This window comes from Neodiprion pinetum, chromosome 7 (assembly GCF_021155775.2).
Source record: "Neodiprion pinetum isolate iyNeoPine1 chromosome 7, iyNeoPine1.2, whole genome shotgun sequence".
NCBI lineage: Eukaryota > Metazoa > Arthropoda > Insecta > Hymenoptera > Diprionidae > Neodiprion > Neodiprion pinetum.
In genome coordinates, this window is record NC_060238.1 from 18,916,879 (window position 1) to 18,940,576 (window position 23,698).

Consider the following 23,698-nt stretch of genomic DNA (forward strand, 5'->3'; position numbering starts at 1 on the left):
TTCAATAAGAGGACATACCCCCATCACCAGAGTTTCCAGACCTGAATGTAAGACCGTGGTTTCATGTTCTGTTTAGTGTTGTCTGGTTCGCTCTGACTCCGTCTGGCGCAGCGAGGGCGGTCCTGTCGACTGCTCGTCCGAGAAACGAATCATCGCGGATTGCGGAGTCAAGGAGGGCCACTGAGGAGGGCAGCAGTTAACTCAACCGAACCGAAAACATCTGTGGACACACCAAAAAACTGAGGATATTCCCATGTTTATCGCTGTCAAAGTTCCATGCGCATTTCGATCAGCGTGATACCGTACTTTTTCACATAAATATCAAGGGAATAGTTGGAATTTCTCACATAGTCAAACAAATAGCTGATCAAAATATCTCCAACGATGAGCTTCCTGTTGTGAGTACTACTACACTTCGGAACGGCCTTTCTTTTTCCTCTATTTTTATTTTTATTTTTCCGTATTTCAGTTAGTCACTTTTTTACAACACCCGAGTACATTCACGCTGACGAGAGTAACACAAAAAATCGAGTTGACAATAGGCCTGTTGTTATGTATACTCTTTATCAATTCACCTATGAATATACCTATGCCGTTTCGTCCCCAAATCGATATTTTATCCGTTCTAAAATGCCTCATTGTATCGTATTTGACAGCTCTGTCTCGCTTTCTCTATCTCACTTCCTCTCCCTCTCTGTGCCATTTCTATTTCATATTATTGCCATTTAAAGTTTCTGACCTGCACTTCGAACAGAAAATTTCGAAACTAAGTTCATGACAAAGTGATCTCTGGTTTGCATAGTGTTTTTCATACTTCTTTATACGACCAGTTTGTTAAATAGACTAGATGTTATTTTCAATTAATCAGAAACAATTCTTTGCCTGTTTCTTTTTATTTCATATCATGTATTTTTCAATAACTTAGCGGAAGCCGATCTTCGAAAACTTTCAAGCCAAAGAAGAATATCCCTGAAGGGACGCACCAGTATGATTTAATGAAACATGCAGCGGCGACACTTGGCTCAGGAAATTTACGTCTGGCGGTGATGTTACCCGAGGGTGAAGATCTCAATGAATGGGTTGCCGTTAACAGTGCGTAACTTATCTTCTCTGAAATTCATGAATGAAGGCAATCTGGACTCGAGTCACTTCGCATTTTCATGTGTTTGTCAATCAAACCCACCAATTTGAATTATACTTTGGACTTTTATTTAAAATGATAGATATTATTTGAACGAAGTCATTAGTTGAATTGGAAAATTTCAATGATATGTTATTACCTTGTTATGTTTGGGATGAAATCAGGGCTGAACCATTCGATAAAAACTTTTATATTTCGATTGCAGAATGCCCGTATAGTCAAACTTTGGAGATTTTGTGCCCAATAAAAAACTGCATCGTGTCTATAAAAGACGGGATACATGATTTTTGAATTAATTAACTTAAGTAATCACCGTTGCCAGTTACAATATCAGTTAGGATGCGACAAACCTACAGTTCAGTTATGCATTGGCTATAAATTTGTGTTATCTGCTTTTAATTATGAATCAGACTTGAACAACTTCCTCTATGTATAATCGCAGTGTAAGTATGCGAGTAGTCTGAATCATGGAATACGATTCTACTACAGATGAATATATAGTTGGATTGTGTGTAAATTCACGTATTACATTAAAATTCATGAATTTGTTTGGTATTTCGAAGCCATGCCAATCTGAAGTGGACAACATAAATCTGAATTATTGACAATGAATAACATTCTGGGTTTAAATTTGTATCGGAATATTTTTTTTCAGCTGTCGATTTTTTCAACCAAATAAATATGTTGTATGGAACCATTACGGAGTTTTGTACAGAAGAGAGCTGCCCGATTATGTCAGCTGGTCCGAAGTACGAATATCATTGGGCCGACGGCCACACTGTGAAGAAACCAATCAAGTGCTCTGCGCCCAAATATATTGATTACCTAATGACTTGGGTGCAGGATCAATTGGATGACGAGACTCTGTTTCCATCAAAAATTGGCTAGTATTCTAAGTATTGGCTAGCTATTAATCATCACTAAAGTATATATTGTTATGAGCGTTAGAGTTGCGCATACAGAAATTTTACTTTTAATTTTAAATTTGTGTTAACGGATCAAATTTACTACACTTTTAGGAGTGCCGTTTCCAAAAAATTTTCTCTCAATTGCCAAGACTATATTAAAGCGCTTGTTCAGAGTCTACGCACATATTTATCACCAGCACTTCAGTGAGGTTGTTCAACTGGGAGAAGAGGCACATCTTAACACATCGTTTAAGCATTTTATTTTTTTCGTTCAGGTAAGCAAAACCACGATATAAGTATTAATATCGTGAAGTCGTTCTTACAGTTTAGAATTCAGTGCTTATTATTCAGAGACACGGATCTCTTTTCTGAGGATGCATGTGTATGACTAATTCGGTTTTACACTCAACTTCAACTTCATTGATCATCAGCCATTAATTATACTATCATATTTTTCGCAACCTTGACCGAATTTTTATTTAAAGGCTATATCTCACTAACTATACTTTGCACTTGTAAACCAGTTCTGCATGTAAGTATATTAGCTAGGTACGAATTTTTTTTTAGTAATATCAAGCACTACAAACCTTGCCGCATTTTCGGAATAATACATGATATACAAGTGGCCTTTTTTGCAAAATTAATACCTAAATATTAGTGTTATTATCTTGAATATTTCAGAGAAAACGCATTCGTTACATAAACCGAGAAAATTTTGGCTACAAATTAAAAAAGTGTAATTCGATTTTGGTGTAAAATTGGAAAAACTGTACAGTAAGAGCTTCTTTTTGGAGAGTTTTACAAGTTCTTATATTAATAAAGTCACATACACTTAATAAAGTTGTTTGGCCAACTTTATATTAACAATAATTTCGATATTCTGGCTCCCATTGTATTGTGAAAAATCATTCTATGCATGTAAACTGTATTTAATTCAGCTGAGAAAATTCAGTTTCGACATCATGATTATTGTTTCTAGGAATTTAACCTAATAGACAGACGAGAATTAGCCCCATTACAAGAGCTAATTGAAAAACTGACTGCAAAGGATGCTCGATGAACACCCTCCACTCTGATCATCGTCTGTGAAGCCTCTCCAAAGAATCTCATCAATGCTATCTCTGTTAACTATCTATCATATAATAATTATTTTATATTATTTAAATAATCGTATCGAATCATATTTCAAAGCAAGTCTAATGCCGAGTCAAAAGCCTTCGTACGGCTACTCTTCTTCATTATATTGCAGTTTAAACTGTGATTAAAGCTTTTTCAACAACAGTAATTAGTTTTGTGCACAGTTCGCAAAACAATTTTTTCCATTGATCTAGTGGATGAGCTTAATATCATGTGAAAGCATTTGGTGGAAAACAATAAAATTCACTCATAATAATTGAACCCCAAATGATGTGCTTCGAACAGATAATAAGTCAATAGGTAAAATTTCAAGACAAAATTGAAATGTGTGAATACCTATATAAATTATTGTTAAATAGATGAATTATTTTCAACGTTACGCTGCTTAGAATTGTATGAACTTTTTTTTATATTTATTTAATTTTAATTTTTTTTTTTTTTTTGTGCTGTTGAAAGACATCTGTGTAAGTTTCTTTATCATACTATTAGTTGCAAATTTTTCTTCAATTCTTAGTCGTTGAATTCAATTAAATAATGAAAACAGTATAATAAAATTCCTAGCATGTAATGTTTATTGCTGTGGAAGGTAGGCTGTAGACAAAAAGGTGATCATTTGTACTTCGAAACAATTTTCATAAGTCAAATAATTTTATATTCAACTTATCGATATACGTGGATATAAAAACCGATTTGAACTTCATTGCAAACATGAATCGTCATAGAATTTCAGAATAACGCTTGAGTCAATCTCGTATGTATTAAAAGAATATTATGCGACCCTTTCGTTAGTGCTTTTTGGTCTCAGACGAAGAAAAATTTTAAAAATGCCTTGAAATAGGTGCAAGTACTATTATCCGTGTACGTCTAACAATATTAGATATTTGTTACGTAGTCTATTATCAATTATACGGCGAAAGTATACGGCAGAGAAATAACATTGAATGTGAAACATTGCACCGTGTTGACTATATAAGGGTATTAATGTAATTTATATTAATAGTTTTTATATTAAACACTTATAAAACGATCGATCTATAGAAATACTAATCTTTTTAAGAAAAATACGAAATGAAAAAATTAAGAAATTCCAAAACGATACATGAGAAGAACTATACTCAAAAGTAGAGTACAAGTGGATCAAAGCCAGAATGTTTGCATGACCTTTGTCACGTAGTTAGCATTGTTTACCGTTTTCAATTGGAATGGTTTTGTCAATCTGGACAATGTGTAGAATAAATAAAACAAATGATCTTGAGCTAGATGGTGTATGAACATCTAGGAAAAATAATAACAAGTACTGCATACATAAATTGAATCTTGTGGCAACGATAACTTTGTTTCTTACTTTCTTTTAAATTCTATGTACACTGTATGTATTTGATACCGTTTATCTTAGTAAAATATTGAATTTAGAATTTTATGAAAGATAGTCGTAAAAATAGACGAGATAAAAAGAAAGTATCTATTTAAGTTTTCATCTATTTTAACGATTAATCTTCATTGAAGAGCTTTTAAAGAGAATTGTTATGTTTCAGACATACAATGGGAACCAAACGTTGAAATCGTTGAGTAAGGCGACTCTGACGACGATTTCGTTAACGATCTAATATATAAACAGCATGTGTATTATTAATAACTAACGTATAATCAACGTCCAGGACTCATTCCGCTTACACTAATTTTTGCTCTCCCTCTATTGGGAATTTCTGTATATATATGCGACAAGCTAATTAACTGTCTGTATAGAAACCACGAAAAGAAAGAAGAAAATGAAAAAAAAAAGTGCATACCGGTCTGTTTATGCTGAATTAATATATTTCGATGTATTCATTTCGATCATTTTTGAGAACTTATATTTTTTAAGAATTTACATAGAATACGTTTTAAGACAAAAAAAAAAAAAACAAAAAAAACGAACAAATATTAATTTTTTACTTTTAGCTTATACATAGTAATTAAAAATATATATGCGTTATTCACTAATAACAATAATAATAGTAATAATAACAAGAACATCAATTATAATTGTTGTCATTATTATTATTGTTATCATTATTCTTTGTACGGAAGATTTTCGTGTACATATTTATTTTTATGTTTTTGCTTGACGAATAATAATCAATTTATTTAAGAAGTAGTCCGAACTCAATGTCGTACCCACATCTATATACGTATAGATGAAGCAAAACTGCACACTATTCACTGTCTAATCTGATATTAGAATGTAAATGTTTTGATTTTCAGCTGAATATACGAAATACCGCTAATGCTAATTTCATTACGAACATTGAGTAGTATGAATATGGATTGCGTAGTTGCCACTGAAAAAAATTAAATTTAGATTTTAAAAAATTAATAAATAAAGCATAGTTTCATGTATTCATAACTGTAATAGATAGGCACATACATATGTTATTACTCACAATAATTCAGCGCTTTTCTTCTGAATCGACTTCTCATTCAACTGTCTTACTAAACTTATGTAATTATATACATATTCATTTGTGATATTCCGGCACTCCCAAAAATTACAGTGGAAATTTTTTGCCTCGTACGAGAGCATATCAGAATGCAATTTTGTAACGATGATGTAACGATACGGATAAAAAATCAATTGTGCGTTTGGTACTTATATTTTTCTTCGATTATTAATCTGCAGTATAAATAATAAAATCCTGACATGTTTCAGAAGTCTTATTGTTAAAAATATTTAAATCAATATGCAAAAACACATATCCAATAATATATACGTAGGTACAACATTCGTTTTTTTTTTTTTTATTAATAATATTACTGCATACATTTTACCAGCAGTAAATTTCCCGTACCATCAAATAAAACAAATTTTTGTTAAAATTATGTCGAACCTGATTTTTTTAAATAGACGAACAGGATGGTGAAACGTTTTTATCTTTGGTACATGAATCTGTTACAGTGATTATATTGCGAAAATAGAGTTACGAACAACACCTGCGGAATACATGTAGAAATTTATTGAAAAACAGGTTTCCTGAAAATAATTTTGGTTGACTTTATGTTAACTGCCAAGGTATAAACCTTGTACAAGTATCGTTAAAATTTTACTGCCGAATAGAGATATTTATCAGCATTATAATTGACAAAAACTATAAACATAATTTTTTATGCAAATCAACCATGAAAACTGCTTTTCCTGTATATTATATAGATGTACAAGTACTCTAACCACTTGAATACAAATTGCTAGACTTGTTACGAAAATTCTTTGGCTACAATTCTTGTATTCGGTTTCAAACTATTCATAAAAGTAAATTGCGATGATCGATTCTTTCAACATGGTTTAATTATAAATAATTTACGTTGATTAATTTTGTTAAAACTGGTTACTATTTGATTAAATTACAATTCGGACTGAGTTTCAGGTTTAATCAGTATTGAAGTCTCTATTTATTATTTTCAACTAATGACTGGAAATGTCATTTTTATGGATTACAATGAGATTCAGAATCAATTTTTATTCATGGCTTGAAGCAACAAGTTATACATTTATGTACGGATCCTGTAGAAAATGTTTTTCCAACAATTTCCGAATGATTTCATACATTTCACAATCATTGTTGTAACGTACATATAATATACGATGTAACGAGAATCATAACCAGAGAATTATTTATTATGTGATCGTCTAATTAACCGAAGCTTATGTCGCAGCTTGATTCTACGCAAGATAAAAAAAAAGCGATCATTAGGTATGTTGCAGATGTAATAACGCTAAAACTGTGCAATGTAAATAGTATTTTCTCATGTGAAAAAAATAAATAAATACATAATAAAAATGCCTAATTACACACAGCAATCAATTAGTCTTCATAATATTGATTGTCTCATGCGCAAATTTGTCAATTTAATTACTGGTTCCTTGGTTTATCATTTGTTGCAGTATCATAGTCATTAATGTTAATTTATTGAATCCATTACTCATACATTTGTTATTACTTATTATTATATCTTTGGAATGCGATGTTCAGAAATTTTGAAAATTGCGATGCTCATTTATTCAGAAAAATCACTTTCGTGACAGAAAGAGTACGATCGAGATATCAGTGACTAGCCTGGGCTGTGAATATTGGTAACATCTTGCACAGCTCTTAACCTTGGAATACTTACAAGACTCGCTGGTGCTAACGGCTAAGATTATGAACAGAACTTGGGGATGGTTGAAGCAGCTTACACGATTCGAAGAACAGATATTTCGAAAAGCTAGGGAACCGATTGAGTCAGCTAAAAATGACGATCGTTACAAATCATACGATCTTTCTTGGAGTTTGTCTGACCTGGTCCTCGTTACTGCCTGCTTTCAAATCGATACCATTTACTTTTGTGACATGAGTTACATGTTCAAAAACGATTTCAGTGGGTTGTTTCTTCGGCGTTTCGCCACTTATTTTTCGATTTACACTTTGAAGTTACAAGTAGAACTCGATTGCTTAATTCCTTCATGTTTCAAATACCTTTTAACTAGAACCTGGCTTCATTCAAATGATGGTCATGTACGCTACATGGGGCCCCGCGTTGATTTACATGGAGGTTTTTCTTGGGCAGTATGTTCGGCACGGCTGCCTCTACCTGAAGAATATAGTACCTCTGACGTGCTCTACTATAGGATATGGCATGCTGTTGACAATATATTTATACTCCGTTGCCTCGGTCGAACGATTAGCCGATACCTACATGTTCTTCTTCAGGTATTTAGTACGCCGCTCTGTCAAAAGAATCCATACCAGTGCAGATTTTTTTGACGGAAGCATGTATTTGTACGTCCATTTTCTGTGATCTTTGTTTGAAATCTAATGCAACATGAAATTGTTTAAAGATCGTTCAGTTCCGAACTGCCATGGATGATCTGTCCAGAAGGTTCAACACCAGCAACTTGCATTGATCGACCACTGCTACTGAATTGTTACCTGGAAAATAGGAAGGACGAGTGCTATCCAAAGCTGGGAACCGAGCTCCTCTCATCGAGAATATACTACAAGTTAATCATACCAATTTGTTATTCATCACCAAAGAACGAACGTAAAACCTTTAATTATGAACATAAACAAGAACGTTTTCTTCACTTTTGTTCTCTGCAGAGCCACTCATTCGACGTTCGTGAAGAGAGCAGGCCGTTTACTCGTCGGTTGGCTCACTGTGTACATCACTTTGAAACAGAGTCTCAGGGATACACTCCATGTGCGTTAATTATTTAACTTAGAATTAGTATAGACAGTATGAAAAGTTGGGCTAATTTTATCGAGCACAACATCGAACAAGTTGGCAAATAAAATTTTTTTTTCACCTGAAACGTAACTGCTTTTTAACATAAGGGTATTTTACACTCGTAAAGTTATCTATTCTAACTTTATTTCCATTTCTTTACAGATGATGAAGAGATTTGCACTGCTTATAATTATTATCTTTCTTTGTTTATTCATGCCCTTAGCGAGCCATATCGCCCAGGGTCTCTCTGTAGCACCTTTCTTCAATTTACGCATCAGTGGTCTTTTGAACGTGAAAGTAAGTTGGTTAATCAAGTCTATGAGATTCGATCACGCTTTATTCTCTCTGCAGGCATGGCTTGCAGCCTTCAAGGACTTCTTAAGAGACCACGCTATAGTTCGCGGTGGGTATCAGCTGATTGGGTGTCGCATTAAGCCAGGACCGACCACAGCAAATCTCACAATTTGTTCGTGTGCTCTCACTTACATGATTAGTGTAATTTGCCAGATGTTTTCAACGGGCATACTAGGCGTACTGTTGTTTTACATGAAAGTCACCAATGTTGAAGAGGAGCTCTATTTTCCAGGTAAAAATGATTAATACCATTTTAATCTTCCGAGTCAGTACCGTTACAGAAAGGATGCGTTCTTATTGTTACAGAATATGCAAAGCTCTTCAACTTTTATCCCTTCGCACTGGGAATGCTGCCAGTTCGGCAAGTGTGGAACTTGATCTACTTCATGTTTGTGGCCTTATTGTCGACATCTTACACTGTAATCACAAGAAATTATAGTCGATGACTATTTCGTGCAGAGTTTAAGTCTCCAGACACACAGAATTCAGACTGATTATTTTTGCAGATAGGAAACATGGCGGTGCTTGAAGAAAGTATATACGACAACTTTCCAGTGGTGTTGCGGTACCGGAGCTATGTCAAAGTCGCAATATGCACTCTTGGATTTCTAATTGGAGTCCTTACCGATCTGATGGTTGGTTAGAATCGTGTGCGTTTGATTTATTGCAACGATGATTGACCTGCCGATTTCCATGCAGATTGACAATGAATCAGACGCTTACGAAGACGAGCCTATACTGAAGATTGGACAGCGACTGACAATTGTTGCTTTATTGATCCTGACAATCAGTGTTGGGTAAATGAATTTTAGAGTGGTACTCAGTCGGACTATAATTAAAAGAGTGTTCATCGTTACGTCGATATTTCAAAGTCGCACTCACCATATATACGATCATGAGGGTAATGATTTTCTCAATTAATCTATCATCGTCGAAAATAGGTACGTTTACGGAGTTGAACAATTCTCCGATGATATAAACTTTTTGAATGGAAGTCAACCAAATACCTACTGGAAGATATGCTGGAAGAGTTTACCATTCGGAATATTGGTATAGCACTTGGAGACAAGACTGAATACTAAATATACATTTAATAAACCAATTTAGATATTGTTCAGCAGTGAGGTAATCGACATCAGTTTCCCGCCTGACAATGTATCTGTAATGGTATCGAATATCCTCTACGTGATCCTGTTGATCGTGGCGTTACTCTTTATGCTCCGTCAAATTGTAATATCCGTTAAGGCTAGAGTGAGTCTTCTGATAAGCGACATGTACAGCCAAATAGGTGTGACTCTACGGGTAGATTACTAATGGGATTTTTTTGATTATTGACAGAACGTTACAGGCTTGTTATTTCAAGCTACGATGCTTTGGGGACCACCATCGGACGAAGATCGCCGAATGCGCAGGATGTACAATCCGCGTGAAGAGACCAAATACTGGAGGAAGAACAGCGAGTGCACTCACCACTGTCTCATTGAAAAAGCCATTCTGCTCTCTGTTATTCATCGCGAGATTGATTCAAGGACTAACAGAGCCAGGCGCAATGACACGTATGTTTTTCTGCAGAGTACTGCGGAGCTTGAATGCACGTTTATTAAATTTGATCTTGAACGGGTACTTTCTTAATAACGGAGACTGGAAATGGCTTAGCAGTTTGAACGAATTATTTTAGGTTGCAGCAGGACATGACTGCGGTAACAAAAACGATGAAAAAGAATCAGAAGGTTTTTTCCATCGACAAGGTATCCAGTGAAGAGTTAGAAAATTTCGAAGAACAAGTGAATGAGAAATTGAAGTTTCTTCAAAAAATGGAAGAGACGGAAGCTGAACTAAAGCACGAGCAGATTAAAGCGCTAAGGAATAATGTTACAGCCGCAAAATCTATTGAGGAAATGGACAACCGAGTGAGTCGGCGATGTAACTGGTTTTTGTGCCACGGCAACAAGTTCGTGCTGATTATTTTGTTGTACAGATTGAACAAATGATTGACCAAGCAGAGCGCAGAGTTCTGCTGAAGGCAGAGAATAGCCCAAGCCGGGTGGTAAATGCACCCTCCAAAGTAAAACAGTACAGGTTGCCCCTGTTTGTACCGAAAGAGACACCACGCCCAAAGAATGTTTCAAAGACCCCGGTTAAGACTGAACCCGAAGACAAGCGAAATAAAGAATTTGCCACGTTCCAGGCATATGTGACCCACGTTCCGAATTTCGTCCTGGAACAACCGACAGTAACTCTTCAATCAACCACACTCCTGAAAAGCACACAGAAGGGAGAAAATTCAAGGCCTCCAAAGTTTTCTACGACACAAAAGTGATTCTAAAACTAGGGATGCTTTCTCCAGTTGAAGTTTTTTTTTTGCAAAATATACAATGATCAATACCAGTCTTCCATTATTGATTGATGATCGTTATTCCTTCATGCAATAACATCTGATATTTCAGGATCTATAATCAGAAACCGCAAGCAACCCAAGCAATGAATCATTCCACAATTGGCAGAGTATCGTCGGGTCGTTTTACCTGCCAGTTTGAGTCACCGAAGACCAAACCTGGTCTACCCAGCTGGCCCATGTCTCTGGACACTGTACAGCCCGTTGCCTCCCCTAGACAGTCACAATTCTCAGTCTCTAGATGCACTGCATTGAAGGGAGGAAACCATCCACCATCAGATGACTTGTTGAGCACACACACACCTCCGAATGTCAGCTCTGCTCTCCAAGCATTTACAGTTGATGTTCAACGATCGGCAAGCGCTCCTAAGACTCCCGAGTGCTCAATGGCTTCCTCGGAGCTCTCATTACTGAACCACGATCCAGTTCTGCGTGAAATCATTCGTTCGGTTCATCCCGATATTTTTAAAGTTAAGGTCGCAGCTTTTTATTTCTACAGTCTGCAAAATAATCATGGGAATATAAGTTCTGGTGAGTTTTGAAATCACCAACCGCTCATTTGTAGATTGGAACTATGCGTGGCCTTCAGTCTCCAGTAAAGACTTCGAGCGATGTGTTTACGTCAAGTCCGCCAGTAGAGAAGCATAAGTCTAAGAACCACTCACTTCTAGATTCGCGAGTTCAATTGCGACGTACACCAATAATAGGTGAATCTGTTATACAAAAAACGGGCCACGTGTCCGGTATCAAAGGAAGGATCGCTCAGCCACTGGAAAGAAGTAAGATGAATGGTAAAACAGAGGTTTCAAGCAGAGAGAAAAAAAAATCAACTGTTAATACTGATCAAGCGATAAAAATTCGCATAGATAAACTTTTACATGGCATACAAGATCTTGGACCAATGAAGACGTCCAAGCCAATAAATTATTTTGGCATTTGTACTGCAACAAACAGCAATATTCAGAAACTTGAAATATTGTCGAAAAAGCAATTAAGTAATACAGAAAGCAAGAGTAGCCAATCGTCTATCTAAGCAAGAAAAGCACGTTGCACAAAAATTAAAGAGGGCTAGCCAACCTCCCAATAGAAAATTTATTAGTTAAAATATGGAGGATGCGATATGATGTTACTGCCCAAAATGTTTGTAGAAAAACTACCTCATACGTGAAACTGGATCAATATAAGGCTTCGCCGTCAGTGTAAAATATCAGAGTGAGGCATGATGAGGACAATCACTTATATAAAGTCTTCTCGAGTCAACTGACACAAAACGTTATATATTAGAAGACAACTTTGTGATCGAAAAATTGACTGAACTAAGTAAAAAAAATATATATTGATAGCTTTACGGCATTGTCGTATTCTTCAAACATCATAGAGAAATTTTATTTTTTTTCCTTTTTGGCAAAATGATTAGTTGTGAATTAAAAATGAATGAATGAATCAATAAAAAATTTAGAGGACTTTTGTTTGAAACAATGCTATTCTAGAAACTTCATTTAACAGTAGATACTTGTAGAATTTTATCCACAAACTCTAAAATAGAAATCAGATGAATATTCATCATTAGTGAAAATTAAACTATATGCTAAAGAATTATTGATTCTTTTGAATCTACAGTACTTCTGTCAGTCTATATATTTTATCCAATATACTCTAAGGCCCTTCGAAATCCTTCAATGTGTGTAAAATGTTAATAAGTCATGTGATATTGAAATATAGTGTGTCCAGAAGGTCGTCAACACAATAGTAAATTTTCCCGAGTTTTACAAATTTGGTTTATTTCACATGAAGTAAAATTCTGTATCCACTTGATGTGTATTGTAATAAAATATATTATCAATACAAGTATCTATAATATGCAGTATTGTACAAGATAATGAGTCTTATTACCTAGATCAAGATAAGATTATTTATGTACATATAAAATCATCTATATAAAACGAAACATAATTTCCCATGTATCTTTCTCGATAAAAGATAAGATCATCGTAACTATCATCTAGATAATCAAAAAAATATCGACAAAAACAAGAGATCCATAATCTAATGTGAAAAGAGAAACGTTTATTTCATAAAATATTTCTTTGAGTCTAGCTCAACGAAATGTCGCAATAATTTTTTGCTGAGATCGGATTTAGACTATTTTCATAAGCGTACAATTATCAACGGTTTGTTGATGTTCCCTGATGTTGTTTTGTTACAGTTATATGTTTTTTTACCATATAATAATAATTCAAAGTTTCTATCATTGAGCTCGTATAAAAGAAGTCAAATGAACAGGAAATTGACCTGTACTTAATATCCAAAACTTTTGACCATCTTGAAAAAGAATTACCTGATATATGTGTACCCACAATTAATTATATAATAATAATAATACTAATAATATTAATAACAATAATAAAGTAAAAGTTGTAATATAATTACTTATGTTAACACAGTCTGTAGAATGATTGGATGTAACAAACTCTGTTATTATCAATCTACAACCATATAAGTTACCTCTTCTGACTCTGTAGGCATCTGCTTCGGCAGATTTACTTTGATGCATGCTCCAGCCATTTTGCTACCGTAATGTCCAGCCCAAAATTTTTGGTCGATACCTCCATGAGTAAAGGTCACTTTTCTCACTCCAGGTCCATAGTTAGTGAATTCGTGTTGGACCTAAATAGTACATCAGAATCGTAAAAGTTACCACAGCTACTCGCAAGTTCAGGTTCATCTGAATCGATGACAAGACAATGTAGACTTTCCTAGCAGCTGCCGGTTTTTTTTTATCATTTTGAGGTAAACAAAGTTGAATCGTGGTTGAAAAACCACTATATTAAAATGCAAATACGTATGAGAAATGCTAAAAGTTGGCATGGCGTTCAAAAATTTGAATAACGATACATTAGCCAGAAGTTACAGAAGCTATATTTCTATAGCTATAATATAAAATAAAATATTTCAGTCATTTCTTCCCACTTCATAAAAGACCATACTTTCATGGTTTTTTTTTTTTATTATGATAAAAAGAACTACCATGCATCTATAAAATTTCATAGTGAAAAACTTGAGTGAATTTTGTTGTTCAAGATGATTAATCTATAAAAGGAAATGAAAATTGAGACTTTTCTTTCTAAGCAAATTTTGTTGACTTCTCACATAAACATTTATCAAAATCATTTTGGGTAACTTCGGTGGAAAGTTTGTAACCCTGAAAATATATCAAAATTTGTGCATAAATTGTAAGATTGGGAGTTGCAAATGAGAGTCGATTGTTTTTGATATCCATAATTTTATAATTGCCGCATTGATTAGGAGGTTAAAGGATAGAAATATCAGAAGTATATAAGACGCATACTTACTTGAAACCAGGTATTCTGCGTTTCGCTGTCAAGAATATTTTCGAAATGGAAAGTTTTCAAGACTAGACCACATTCGGTTTTCAATACAGCGGAACATTTGTATGCTGCTGGACAATCCCATCTGGAACTGTACCACTCGCTTATCTATGTAATTGAAGGAAGCAATGATTAGAAAAAACAATCAAACCTAATGGCAGAGTAGTGAAAGAGAGGGAAGAAATCTCAGAAACCGTACCACGATTGGTGGCTGAAATTGGTCCAAAAATCGGGGTGGGAATCCCTCGGAAACTAAATCAACAGTTTGTTCTTTGTTGCAGTGTCCGAAGGAAGTAACAAAACAAAACTGTTCATTCTCAAAGACTGGCTCTGAACTTGGTAGCTTTGGGGCACCAGCTGGAGGGCATTCGACTTTCCACCGATGTCCGCCATTACTCAGTATCCTCCAAAATTTGTTCGTTCCACTTCTACCAGAGTGATTTTTCAGTAAATTTTTCCCTATAGGATTGTTATTGCATATTACGTAGTACAACAACCAAGAAAATTCTCCATCGAAGTGCAAACGCTGTCCCAGAATAGCCTCTGCTTTCTTTCGCCAGACGTAAGTATGCAGTATTGAGTACCAACGCTTGCATACCAGCTGGCAGTTCAACATAGCCTTTAGATCAACGCGGAACAAGATCTCGCTCAGTAACTCCTCAGGCAAGTATTTGTTTGTCAATACCAATCCATTGTTGGCGCTTTCGTCAAACTCGATTCGTGCTTCCAATGCAGAGATACTTGTCCATTCCATTATGCTGAAAAAAAAATCATTCATGTAGAGAATGTGATTCCATATGAGGATAAAACTTTGTTTGTAACAAAATGTAGAATAATTAAAACACTGGATGTGATTTAGAAAGAGTATTTTCACAAATCTCCTTGTGCCTGAGCAAGTGATATTTTATGAAACGATTTTCATTGTTTAATAAACAGTTGATTTGATTTTGTAAAGTTTTATTGCCATTAAAGTTTGTGTTACTTGATATAATAACAGTGTAATAACAGCGAAAGTAAAAAACATGTTTTGCAACTTTCTGCCAATATTGTCAACATCATTTACTTGCTTGTTAATCAAGGAGAGTTTCAAAGATGACCATTTGTTTGCAGATTACACGAGATTAGAGTCCTGAATGTTACTGGAATGATGTGTTTGAAGGAAAACTTGTTATTTCGCAACTTAAAAATTATCTGCAATACAGCCAACCGTAATACAGCATCAACAAACTTATACTTTGCATATTTAATTCCATTGAACTTATTTTGAAATTGAAAAATAAAGATTTTTCATTTGAATTTTTATTACGTTAACATTAACAATTTCAATTTTAGTGAATTATTGTATTTCTTTAATCCAGCACAATGCTTTAAAAGGTATATACACAAAATCTGGCTAATAAAATTTTTAATTTGAAATACTTAAATTTGTAGGCGAATGGGAACATCTTATTTTCCACTAATGTTTATAACTAAAAGTGAGTCAGAGTTGTATGTATGTACTTATGATATAGGATGGATTTAGGTCGACTAATTACATCGAATCTAGTCTTTACAACAGCACTATATACTGATATTTAATACAACAGTTTGGCCCATTTCTGTTTACACGCATATTGATAAGAGGGCCAGCACAGTTGAGGGTATTTTGTAAGGACTCTGGGTACGCGAAAAAAAAGTCCTGACCAATGCCCTTATCAGACACAACCTGTTTTTAGGCCGTCTAAAATTGTAAGAAATATTTACAGCGACCTAAATGATTTAGATTAAATTTGAGGCATATTTCAATTAGATTCGCCGCGACTTCATGATGTGAAATGCAAACAATTTAACCCTAGAACACATGTACGAGGTCGTTACAACCCCAGCTGACTTTCAAACTGCGCTCCTAAGCTAGAACATAGCTAGAAATTGACATTATCGCGTTGATACTTACGCTAATACTACAACTAAACTTGGATGAAATTAAATTTGCTTTTCATTATTCGTTTCCTTATTAAAAAATTAAAAGATTCATGTACTTATGAGTCCCATTACAGCTTTTAAAACAACTTTAGGGGCAAGAAACGCGTGGGATCGATAAGAAAAAAATATACATGTCAAAACTTGGTGACAAATATGACACAATTGAAAGAACAGTTACTTTTCAGAACGAGTAAGAGAAGAAAAATCAAATATTTAAAAGTTTATAGAGGTAATCCATTGATCTTTGAAGGAAACTAATTAAAACCCTGAAAAACTTCATTCACATCCAAAAACATGATGCGAATCAAAGTTCAAATCGAACTCTGAAGGGACACTGTTTACGACAAATGCGGTTCAAAACCGACGCGCTGCGATCGCGACACTTCTGCTCTTTGATGGTAAGTTTAGCAACTACACAAGTGTCACTTAATTCGCATGGTTATATATTCGAAAAGTATGATTTGAATGTTCATAATTCGAATCTTGGCAATCGAAATGTGGCATTAACTGACAAACGATAATTTTTGAGTTTTGTCACCTTTGTTGCCAAGGTGTAACGTGTCAGAATTAAATTAAGGACTTACCTCGATTTCGCGTCCCTGAACGTCAAGAGCTCTCCGAACCTGCCTGACCTGCTCTGAGCAACAACGCCAACAACAGCCTCGATCTCCCATGAACTACGCAAACTGTCATCCACTGCGTTGCCAGTTTACATCTCTATGGTTTACACCCGGAACAATTCAGCCCTGATCGCCCTGATACTTATTTTTCACTCATGAAAGCGGTGATAAGCGCCACCTAGACCATTGGAAATGGCAGCTTTAACTGGAAAATCTTTTCACGAGTGAAAAATAAGTCAGTATCAGTCCCTGATGGCCTGACCTAAAATAGGTCTTTCGTTAACGTTTACACCGAAATAAAACCACAGTTGTGTGTATGTAATAATAGAAGGATAGATTTAGGTTGACTAATTAGGTGAAATCTAGTCTTCACGAGGGCGCTTGCACTTTACATAAATTTTATGCATTTTATGACACAGATCGGAACTTGTAATCACGTGCTTGTGATTTCATTAGTCGAATCTAACGGAATGGCCAATGAAATCTATAAATGTCGTCTTCTATCTGGAAATTGATGTATGAGGAAAGCGCTCATTATAATGCTATCTAGTGATAAAGTGGAGACTCTGGATCACGGTCTTACACCCGTATTCATAGTCCTTCCTTATCTCAAGGATAAAGGACGCCTTGATGAAGGCTTCCTTGAATCTCAGAGGCGTCCTCGTTTCATAGTCACAACTTGGCTCTCCCTTCCAGAAGGAAGACATATTTAGGGATATGTGATTGCTTATGGTGGTGAAACTGCTGATCGAAGCGCCACTCGGCTATATTTAAATCTAACTTGAACTGCTTAGCTCTCATTGCCAAGTTGCGTCGGTGATGAGAGTGTATAACCTCAAAGACGTTAACCTGTAGACCACGGTCTTACATACAGGTCTTGCGACTCAATAGAATTCCAATGGTAGAGAGTGGCTCCTCTGTTGAAGAAAAATTCAGATGGAGCTGCGATCGAGGGATGCATCAACATAACCTACAATGTTTGAATAAGCCACGGTCTTAGGATTCCACGCCCATGTGACGCGCGAGCGCGACTATCGTCATCCTTGTCGCACCGGGCATCCCTCGATCGCAGCGACGCTAGCGGCTTGACACGTTAAGAGGCCCACGTCGAAACTCAGAGTCGCAAGACCTGTATGTAAGACCGTGCTGTAGACTGTCTGTGATCTGCGTCATACGGATCATAAGTGCATAGACGCCAAGCGCAAGCGCAAGCGTTGACTACATGAAACGAAACAGCCAATCGCAGTGCCGAAGGTTTCCTCAAGGAAGCTTGAGACCTGCCTTGAAAGAAGGCCAATAAGGCTCCTTATTCTGTCGAGGAAGGTCTATGAAACGTGAAACGAGGAACAAGGAAACCTTGTTCACGCATGACCAACTATTCCTTAATTTGTAGTAGAATAAACTTATTATGAAAACAATATTGCGAAAACTGAAAAGATCTCGTGCTTGATGAAATTTCACAAATTTTGGTATTCAGAATAATTTGTGTTTCACTGATTCACGTGGGAAACAATTCTTTTATGTGAACAGATCTATAAGTTTTTTATTTTCTCACTTACAATTTAAAAACTTGAGGTAAGAAATTGGAGAGTTGGACGCAGGAAACGATTGTATTCCAATTCGTGCCATTCACCATTCTCATTAGCAGACGTAATTAAATATCATTTTCGTAAATACTGTACAGATCTAGGCATAATTATTATTTGTATATTTACACATTAAAGTTGTGAACACGATCGAGCAATTGCCCCTCTAGCCATATAAATCCATAGTTTTTTAGTCAATCCAGTGACAATCAATTTTGTTTTGCAGTCTTTAGTCACGCTGTGAAATTTGAGTTACTGATTGAAAGTAATAAAAATTCCGATGGCTTAAAACGTAAACGATTATGTAAACACAGAATGCTGGTTCAATAATTTGATAATCTAAGATTACCTTAAATTAAATTCATATTAAAGGAGAATCACTTGAAAGATAATTTTACGAGCGCAGAGCTACTGTTTATGGCCAGTGTTTGGTAAGCTTTGAGTGGTATATAATTTAATTTTCAAACAATTGAATATATACTGCAAAGACATTGGTCCGATTGGATCAATAATTGAATATATTTCTAGTGCCAAAAGCAATTGAAACACTTTATATGACTGGCCAAAAATGGCACACCGGTGATAAACAGCATCTGGACAATATCTTTCCAGATGATCAAAAGTTTACTTTAATTTTTACTTGGGTTTGAAGTAATAGTTATGTGTTTGTAGAAAAATACATGCAAAGCCTGTTTCTTGTAACACTGGCTAGCTACCGTTATTTTAAGTATGACAAAGGATCTCCTCTTTCTCTAATCTTTATAGACTTGTGTTTCGGAACGTTGACTTCAACACAAGCGCTAGCCATTTTGGCTGTCTCCTGTTTCTCTAATTTTCATAGACTTGTGTTTCGGAAGGTTTACTTTAACGCATGCACCAGCCATTTTACTGCCATAATGTCCTGACCAAAACCTCCTGTCTATACCTGCATGCTGAAAGATCACCTTCCTCAATCCAGGCCCATAATTGGTGAATTCGTGTTCGATCTAAGGAATACGAACGTATCAACAAATTAGTACATTTTTCAATAAGTAAATGACAAGAGACTTCCTGAGTAGTTAAGACAATTTTTAAAGATTCAGTAGATTGTCTATCGTGGAGTTAGGATATATACGGAAGGTAAATCGATCATCTAAATAATTCCTCGACTTTGCATTAGATTTACACAGTCACCACAAAATTTAATATGACGAGCATTTTTTGTATTATGAATGTAAATATCTAGATGCTACTTTGACGTTCAGGTGATAATCCTCCAAAATTATTCACGAATTAGAAGTTTCAACTCATCATGCTTGATTGCAACCTCATGTTGTTACACATCCTGAGTTCTGATAATAAAAAAATATTACTCATTGTAATAAGCATCCTTGATTTTACCATTTTATATTTTCGGATAGCCTATGAAGTTTCATTTAGTCATCAAGACCTTGTTATTGGAGTTTTCGATCAAGCTTGATTAATCGAAATTTCAAGTGCATAGTAAAGTCACAACCTATGTATTCTAACAAAAAAAATTTACGTCAAACTTGCTCCAATTTAGACCCTTTACAAAAAAAATCTGTGGAACATGATATGCAAATCCTTACGTAAAACCATGTGTTTTGCCTCTCATTTTCAAGGGTATCGCGGAATTCAGTAGTATCCATAATGTTCCCAGAATCATCGATCAATGTAGCCGAAAATTCATATGCAGCTGGGCAATCTTCTCTGGAGCAGTACCACTCGCTGACCTAATTTCAACAAACGATATCAAGAAACATTAGGAGAAACGAGAATTTTGAAAATACAGTCCGTTCCCGTAATAGTGCCACTCCTAATAGTGCCGCTTCCTATTATTCTTGCTCGAACGTAACTCCCACCACGGGTTCACTTCGGGTTTCATATTCGTCTCTCTCAATAGTGCCAAACGCTGGCTTAATGAAATAGCGTATAATTCTCTGCTTTATATTCAAATTATAGTCATTATTTTTTTAATAATCTCATTTCCTCACAAAATGCATAATATAGTAATAAGATCATTATAAAAAAATGTCATAAATTTCGATTATAATCATTAAAATAATAATTGATTTTATTCAAAGAAATAGAGATTATATACATTTGATGATTTTACTATATCGATGTGTATTTTTAACACATTTTATGGAATAAATGGGAATACGTGTGAAAAGTTTTCTTAAAATAACAAAATTTAGAAAAAGACATTGCATTTAGAAAATCGAAGTAATCCATTTTTATATGATAAGGAAAATGAATATAAATATACACGAGTAGTCACAGTTTACCCGGTGCGGCGGCACTATAACGAGAGCGCGACGAGAATTCCGACGGCGTGAACACGTGTCACTGGTGGGGGTACCTGAGTTTCAAGAAAAATACTGCCCTACTTCCCCATCGCCGGCACTATTATGAGAGCGGACTGTAGATAAAAGGAATCTCAGAACTCACCATAATTGGCGGTTGAAATATTTCTAGTAGTTGTGGTGGCACTCCCTCGGCAATCAAATCTATGGTTTGTTGCTTGCTACAATTATAGTAGGATGTAACAAAGCAATGTTGCTTCCCCTCAAAAATTGGCTCAGAAATGGGCAGCGGAGGGGCACCGATGGGAGGACATTCTACTCCCCAATTATCCCCATTTTCAGTTATTACCTTCCAATGCTTTCTTGGCCCATTTTTTCCCGAATGATTCTTGATTAAGTTTTTCTCCAAGAATTTTTTAGAGCAGATATTGTAGTAAAGCAACCAAGATGTTTCTTCATTGATGTCGAGATGTTGTCCGATTACAGCTTCCGCTTTCTTCCTCCATACATAATTTTGCAAAACCAATTGCCACCGCTTGCAAACCAGTTGACAATTCAACAGTGTCTTATGATCGACGTGAAACAGTATCTCACTCAATAACTCTTCAGGTAAGTATCTGTCCGTTAATACCAAACCATTGTCGCTGTTCTCATCAAACTTGACTCGTGTTTCATACATCATGCTTTGAAGCTGACCCATTTTTGTGTATGTACTTGCCAAAGGTGTTTATTTATACTGAGAAAGCACGAAACTATAGTGTATATAATATAAGAGAATATGTTTATTGGCAAGGAAATTTATTTGGAGCTTGAGTTTCAAGACACGAGAAAACACAGCACCGAGTAAAAAACCAAGATTTATGAGTGGTAGGACATTGAATATAAATAAATTAACCTACAATCTATCTCGTTAGTTATAAAAGAATCGTCGACGGTACCGTCGGAGTATTGATCGTGAATGATGTAAGTCCCTGACAGAATAGAAGAATGTTTACCGTTTATGATTCACATGTGCACATGTCGCAACGTCAATTTCGATGACCTAATACAGTCGTATGAGTAATCAATTGTTTGACGCGGAATTCTACCTCAGCCGATTATATTTATGCCTTTAATTCCTGTGTTATTGTCTTCAAGTTGGTTAAAGTATCATGACTATGCTTGATTTTTAAATCTTCTCGTTTTTCGTTATTGAAAGAAAAGAATATCCAATATAAACCTGACTGGTTGCTCATAAATTTTTTGAGCAATCACATTAAGACCGTGTTCGAAAATTGACTGACAGTACCAGTGTTCCCAACCCGTCCGTGGGGGGCTATGTGACCAGGGCCGTAGCATTATAGTACCGAACAAAAACTTATAGTACTTTTTTGAAAATGTTAATAATGCAATAAAATCACGGAATATTATTTTTATAAGTATATTATCCTTATCCATTACAATACGCGTGCGTACTTACATTTAATTGTACGAATGACCAGAAGGGACTTATTTGAATTATTTTTGTACACACTAGGAATGACGGCAGGAACTGGCGGGAAGCGGGAAACGGGGCGCTCAAATCAACACCAACGCGCCTGAGCCCGAACCGTGCATATCAGCGCCCTCCGCAATAATGTGGTTAAAATTAAAAACCACGTTATGGTGAATGGCGCTGACAATTTTTTGCCTAGCACGAAAAGATTTGAATACGTTTCTTTAGAAAAGTATTAAAAATCTTTTTTTTTCGAAAAGTATTAAAGAATTTTGTCCCGCCAGTTTTTGTATTACAAAAAAAAACTTCTTTTTATACAAATTTCCAAATTATAGTAGATTTCCGTCACATAATGAAAGTTCTATGTTACATAGTACGAAGTTCATATTTATGTGACATCTACTATAATTATGTGACGGTTGGGAACACTGGACAGTACTGTCCGCAATCTTTGGTCTCTTTTGTGCTGCCGAGTTCATGAACAGCTCTGTCTCTGTCTTGGGGAATTTTTAGTACTGGCAGTCAATTTACGAACACGGCCTAAGAGTTCATCACTGGAGTTCATCGATTGATCGATCTTGGGCAACCCTGCAACCAATGACAATCGGTGTATTCATGTAGAACAGGCCCTTAATTCAGACCACTGATCTGTGCAATATCAGTGATTCAAGACGTTCAAGACTTATTTTTCACTCGTAAAAACGGCGCTAAGCGCCATCTAGATCGATCAGAAGGCAATTTTAAATTGAAAATATTTTCGCGAATGTCAGAATCAGGCCGAAGATACCAGAGCTGTTAGATAAAAAGCGTATTATTTTAAGATTATAATTCGTAGCGTTTTGAACTGATTACGAAATATGCATCCAGTACAATATCTACGAAAATTAATGAGTTTCACTTCACATGTTTCATGTAATCAGTCGTGCAGTCGACTACCACCTATCACTACCTACCTTAGTTTTCTGTTCTCTGTCCCCAAACAAGGTAATGCAGAGTTCTTTCTCTGACGACTTTTCTACATTTCTTTCAAAATCTCATTCTAGCTTGAATAATTTGATATTTATGTTTTAAACAGCTATTTATCATCCCCGATCATATTGAGCCGTTGAAAATTGTTTCTAATTAAAGTGAAGTGAGAACTGGATTGGAAACGCTAATGATCATTCGGTAATTACGTTGCCCAAG

The 23,698-nt window shown here is 35.4% G+C and overlaps 4 protein-coding genes and 1 long non-coding RNA gene across 10 annotated transcripts; 2 read left to right on the top strand and 3 right to left on the bottom strand.

Moving 5' to 3' along the window:
• Window positions 1-85: 85 nt before the first annotated feature.
• On the top strand, window positions 86-7,011 carry mats (MOB kinase activator-like 1). The gene is made up of 5 exons (XM_046635510.2): window positions 86-398; window positions 926-1,092; window positions 1,797-2,024; window positions 2,161-2,324; window positions 3,029-7,011. The coding sequence occupies exons 1-5, from the start codon at window positions 385-387 to the stop codon at window positions 3,107-3,109; spliced, it is 654 nt and encodes a 217-aa protein (XP_046491466.1). The 5' UTR covers window positions 86-384; the 3' UTR covers window positions 3,110-7,011.
• LOC124223505 (uncharacterized) lies at window positions 5,743-11,405 on the bottom strand. Its single transcript, XR_006884318.2, has 3 exons — window positions 11,307-11,405; window positions 8,212-9,198; window positions 5,743-8,129 (listed from the first exon to the last, which is right to left on the bottom strand). It is a non-coding gene; the product is annotated as an uncharacterized lncRNA (long non-coding RNA).
• On the top strand, window positions 8,692-13,096 carry LOC124223721 (sodium- and chloride-dependent glycine transporter 2-like). 2 transcript variants are annotated; one of them, XM_069137897.1, is made up of 8 exons: window positions 8,692-9,013; window positions 9,088-9,200; window positions 9,288-9,416; window positions 9,481-9,578; window positions 9,723-9,831; window positions 9,903-10,032; window positions 10,120-10,337; window positions 10,460-13,096. In XM_069137897.1, exons 1-6 carry the CDS (start codon window positions 8,746-8,748, stop codon window positions 9,903-9,905), a joined length of 720 nt encoding a protein of 239 aa, XP_068993998.1. In that variant the 5' UTR covers window positions 8,692-8,745; the 3' UTR covers window positions 9,906-10,032; window positions 10,120-10,337; window positions 10,460-13,096. The 2 variants fall into 2 exon arrangements, with proteins under 2 accessions (XP_068993998.1, XP_068993997.1); XM_069137896.1 differs by having other exon boundaries at window positions 9,723-10,032.
• On the bottom strand, window positions 12,994-17,321 carry LOC124223501 (F-box only protein 6-like). 2 transcript variants are annotated; one of them, XM_046635508.2, is made up of 4 exons: window positions 17,112-17,321; window positions 14,765-15,323; window positions 14,530-14,673; window positions 12,994-13,843 (listed from the first exon to the last, which is right to left on the bottom strand). In XM_046635508.2, exons 2-4 carry the CDS (start codon window positions 15,317-15,319, stop codon window positions 13,658-13,660), a joined length of 885 nt encoding a protein of 294 aa, XP_046491464.1. In that variant the 5' UTR covers window positions 15,320-15,323; window positions 17,112-17,321; the 3' UTR covers window positions 12,994-13,657. The 2 variants fall into 2 exon arrangements, with proteins under 2 accessions (XP_046491464.1, XP_046491465.1); XM_046635509.2 differs by lacking the exon at window positions 17,112-17,321 and adding an exon at window positions 16,499-16,851.
• Window positions 17,322-18,839: 1,518 nt separating this feature from the next.
• On the bottom strand, window positions 18,840-22,319 carry LOC124223500 (F-box only protein 6-like). Of its 4 annotated transcripts, none has more exons than XR_006884317.2 (4): window positions 21,185-22,319; window positions 20,323-20,466; window positions 19,450-19,719; window positions 18,840-18,971 (listed from the first exon to the last, which is right to left on the bottom strand). XR_006884317.2 is itself a non-coding variant. In XM_046635505.2 (4 exons), exons 2-4 carry the CDS (start codon window positions 21,737-21,739, stop codon window positions 19,534-19,536), a joined length of 885 nt encoding a protein of 294 aa, XP_046491461.1. In that variant the 5' UTR covers window positions 21,740-21,775; window positions 22,035-22,319; the 3' UTR covers window positions 18,840-19,533. The 4 variants fall into 4 exon arrangements, 3 of the variants coding, with proteins under 3 accessions (XP_046491461.1, XP_046491462.1, XP_046491463.1); XM_046635505.2 differs by having other exon boundaries at window positions 18,840-19,719; window positions 21,185-21,775; window positions 22,035-22,319; XM_046635506.2 differs by having other exon boundaries at window positions 18,840-19,719; window positions 21,185-21,791; window positions 22,035-22,319.
• Window positions 22,320-23,698: the final 1,379 nt, after the last annotated feature.

Excerpts from the sequence above, each read along its gene's own strand:
- mats (XM_046635510.2), top strand. Across the intron at positions 1,093-1,796 it reads TGAATGGGTTGCCGTTAACA|CTGTCGATTTTTTCAACCAA; the intron begins GTGCGTAACTTA and ends ATTTTTTTTCAG. Across the intron at positions 2,025-2,160 it reads TCTGTTTCCATCAAAAATTG|GAGTGCCGTTTCCAAAAAAT; the intron begins GCTAGTATTCTA and ends CTACACTTTTAG.
- LOC124223721 (XM_069137896.1), top strand. The coding sequence starts at position 8,746 with ATGAGATTCGATCACGCTTTATTCTCTCTGCAGGCATGGCTTGCAGCC. Across the intron at positions 9,417-9,480 it reads GAGTCCTTACCGATCTGATG|ATTGACAATGAATCAGACGC; the intron begins GTTGGTTAGAAT and ends ATTTCCATGCAG. Across the intron at positions 9,579-9,722 it reads ATCCTGACAATCAGTGTTGG|GTACGTTTACGGAGTTGAAC; the intron begins GTAAATGAATTT and ends CGTCGAAAATAG.
- LOC124223501 (XM_046635508.2), bottom strand. The coding sequence starts at position 15,319 with ATGGAATGGACAAGTATCTCTGCATTGGAAGCACGAATCGAGTTTGAC. Across the intron at positions 14,674-14,764 it reads AATTTCAGCCACCAATCGTG|ATAAGCGAGTGGTACAGTTC; the intron begins GTACGGTTTCTG and ends TCAATTACATAG. Across the intron at positions 13,844-14,529 it reads CGCAGAATACCTGGTTTCAA|GTCCAACACGAATTCACTAA; the intron begins GTAAGTATGCGT and ends TGTACTATTTAG.
- LOC124223500 (XM_046635505.2), bottom strand. The coding sequence starts at position 21,739 with ATGGGTCAGCTTCAAAGCATGATGTATGAAACACGAGTCAAGTTTGAT. Across the intron at positions 20,467-21,184 it reads TATTTCAACCGCCAATTATG|GTCAGCGAGTGGTACTGCTC; the intron begins GTGAGTTCTGAG and ends TGTTGAAATTAG. Across the intron at positions 19,720-20,322 it reads GGCAAAACACATGGTTTTAC|ATCGAACACGAATTCACCAA; the intron begins GTAAGGATTTGC and ends CGTATTCCTTAG.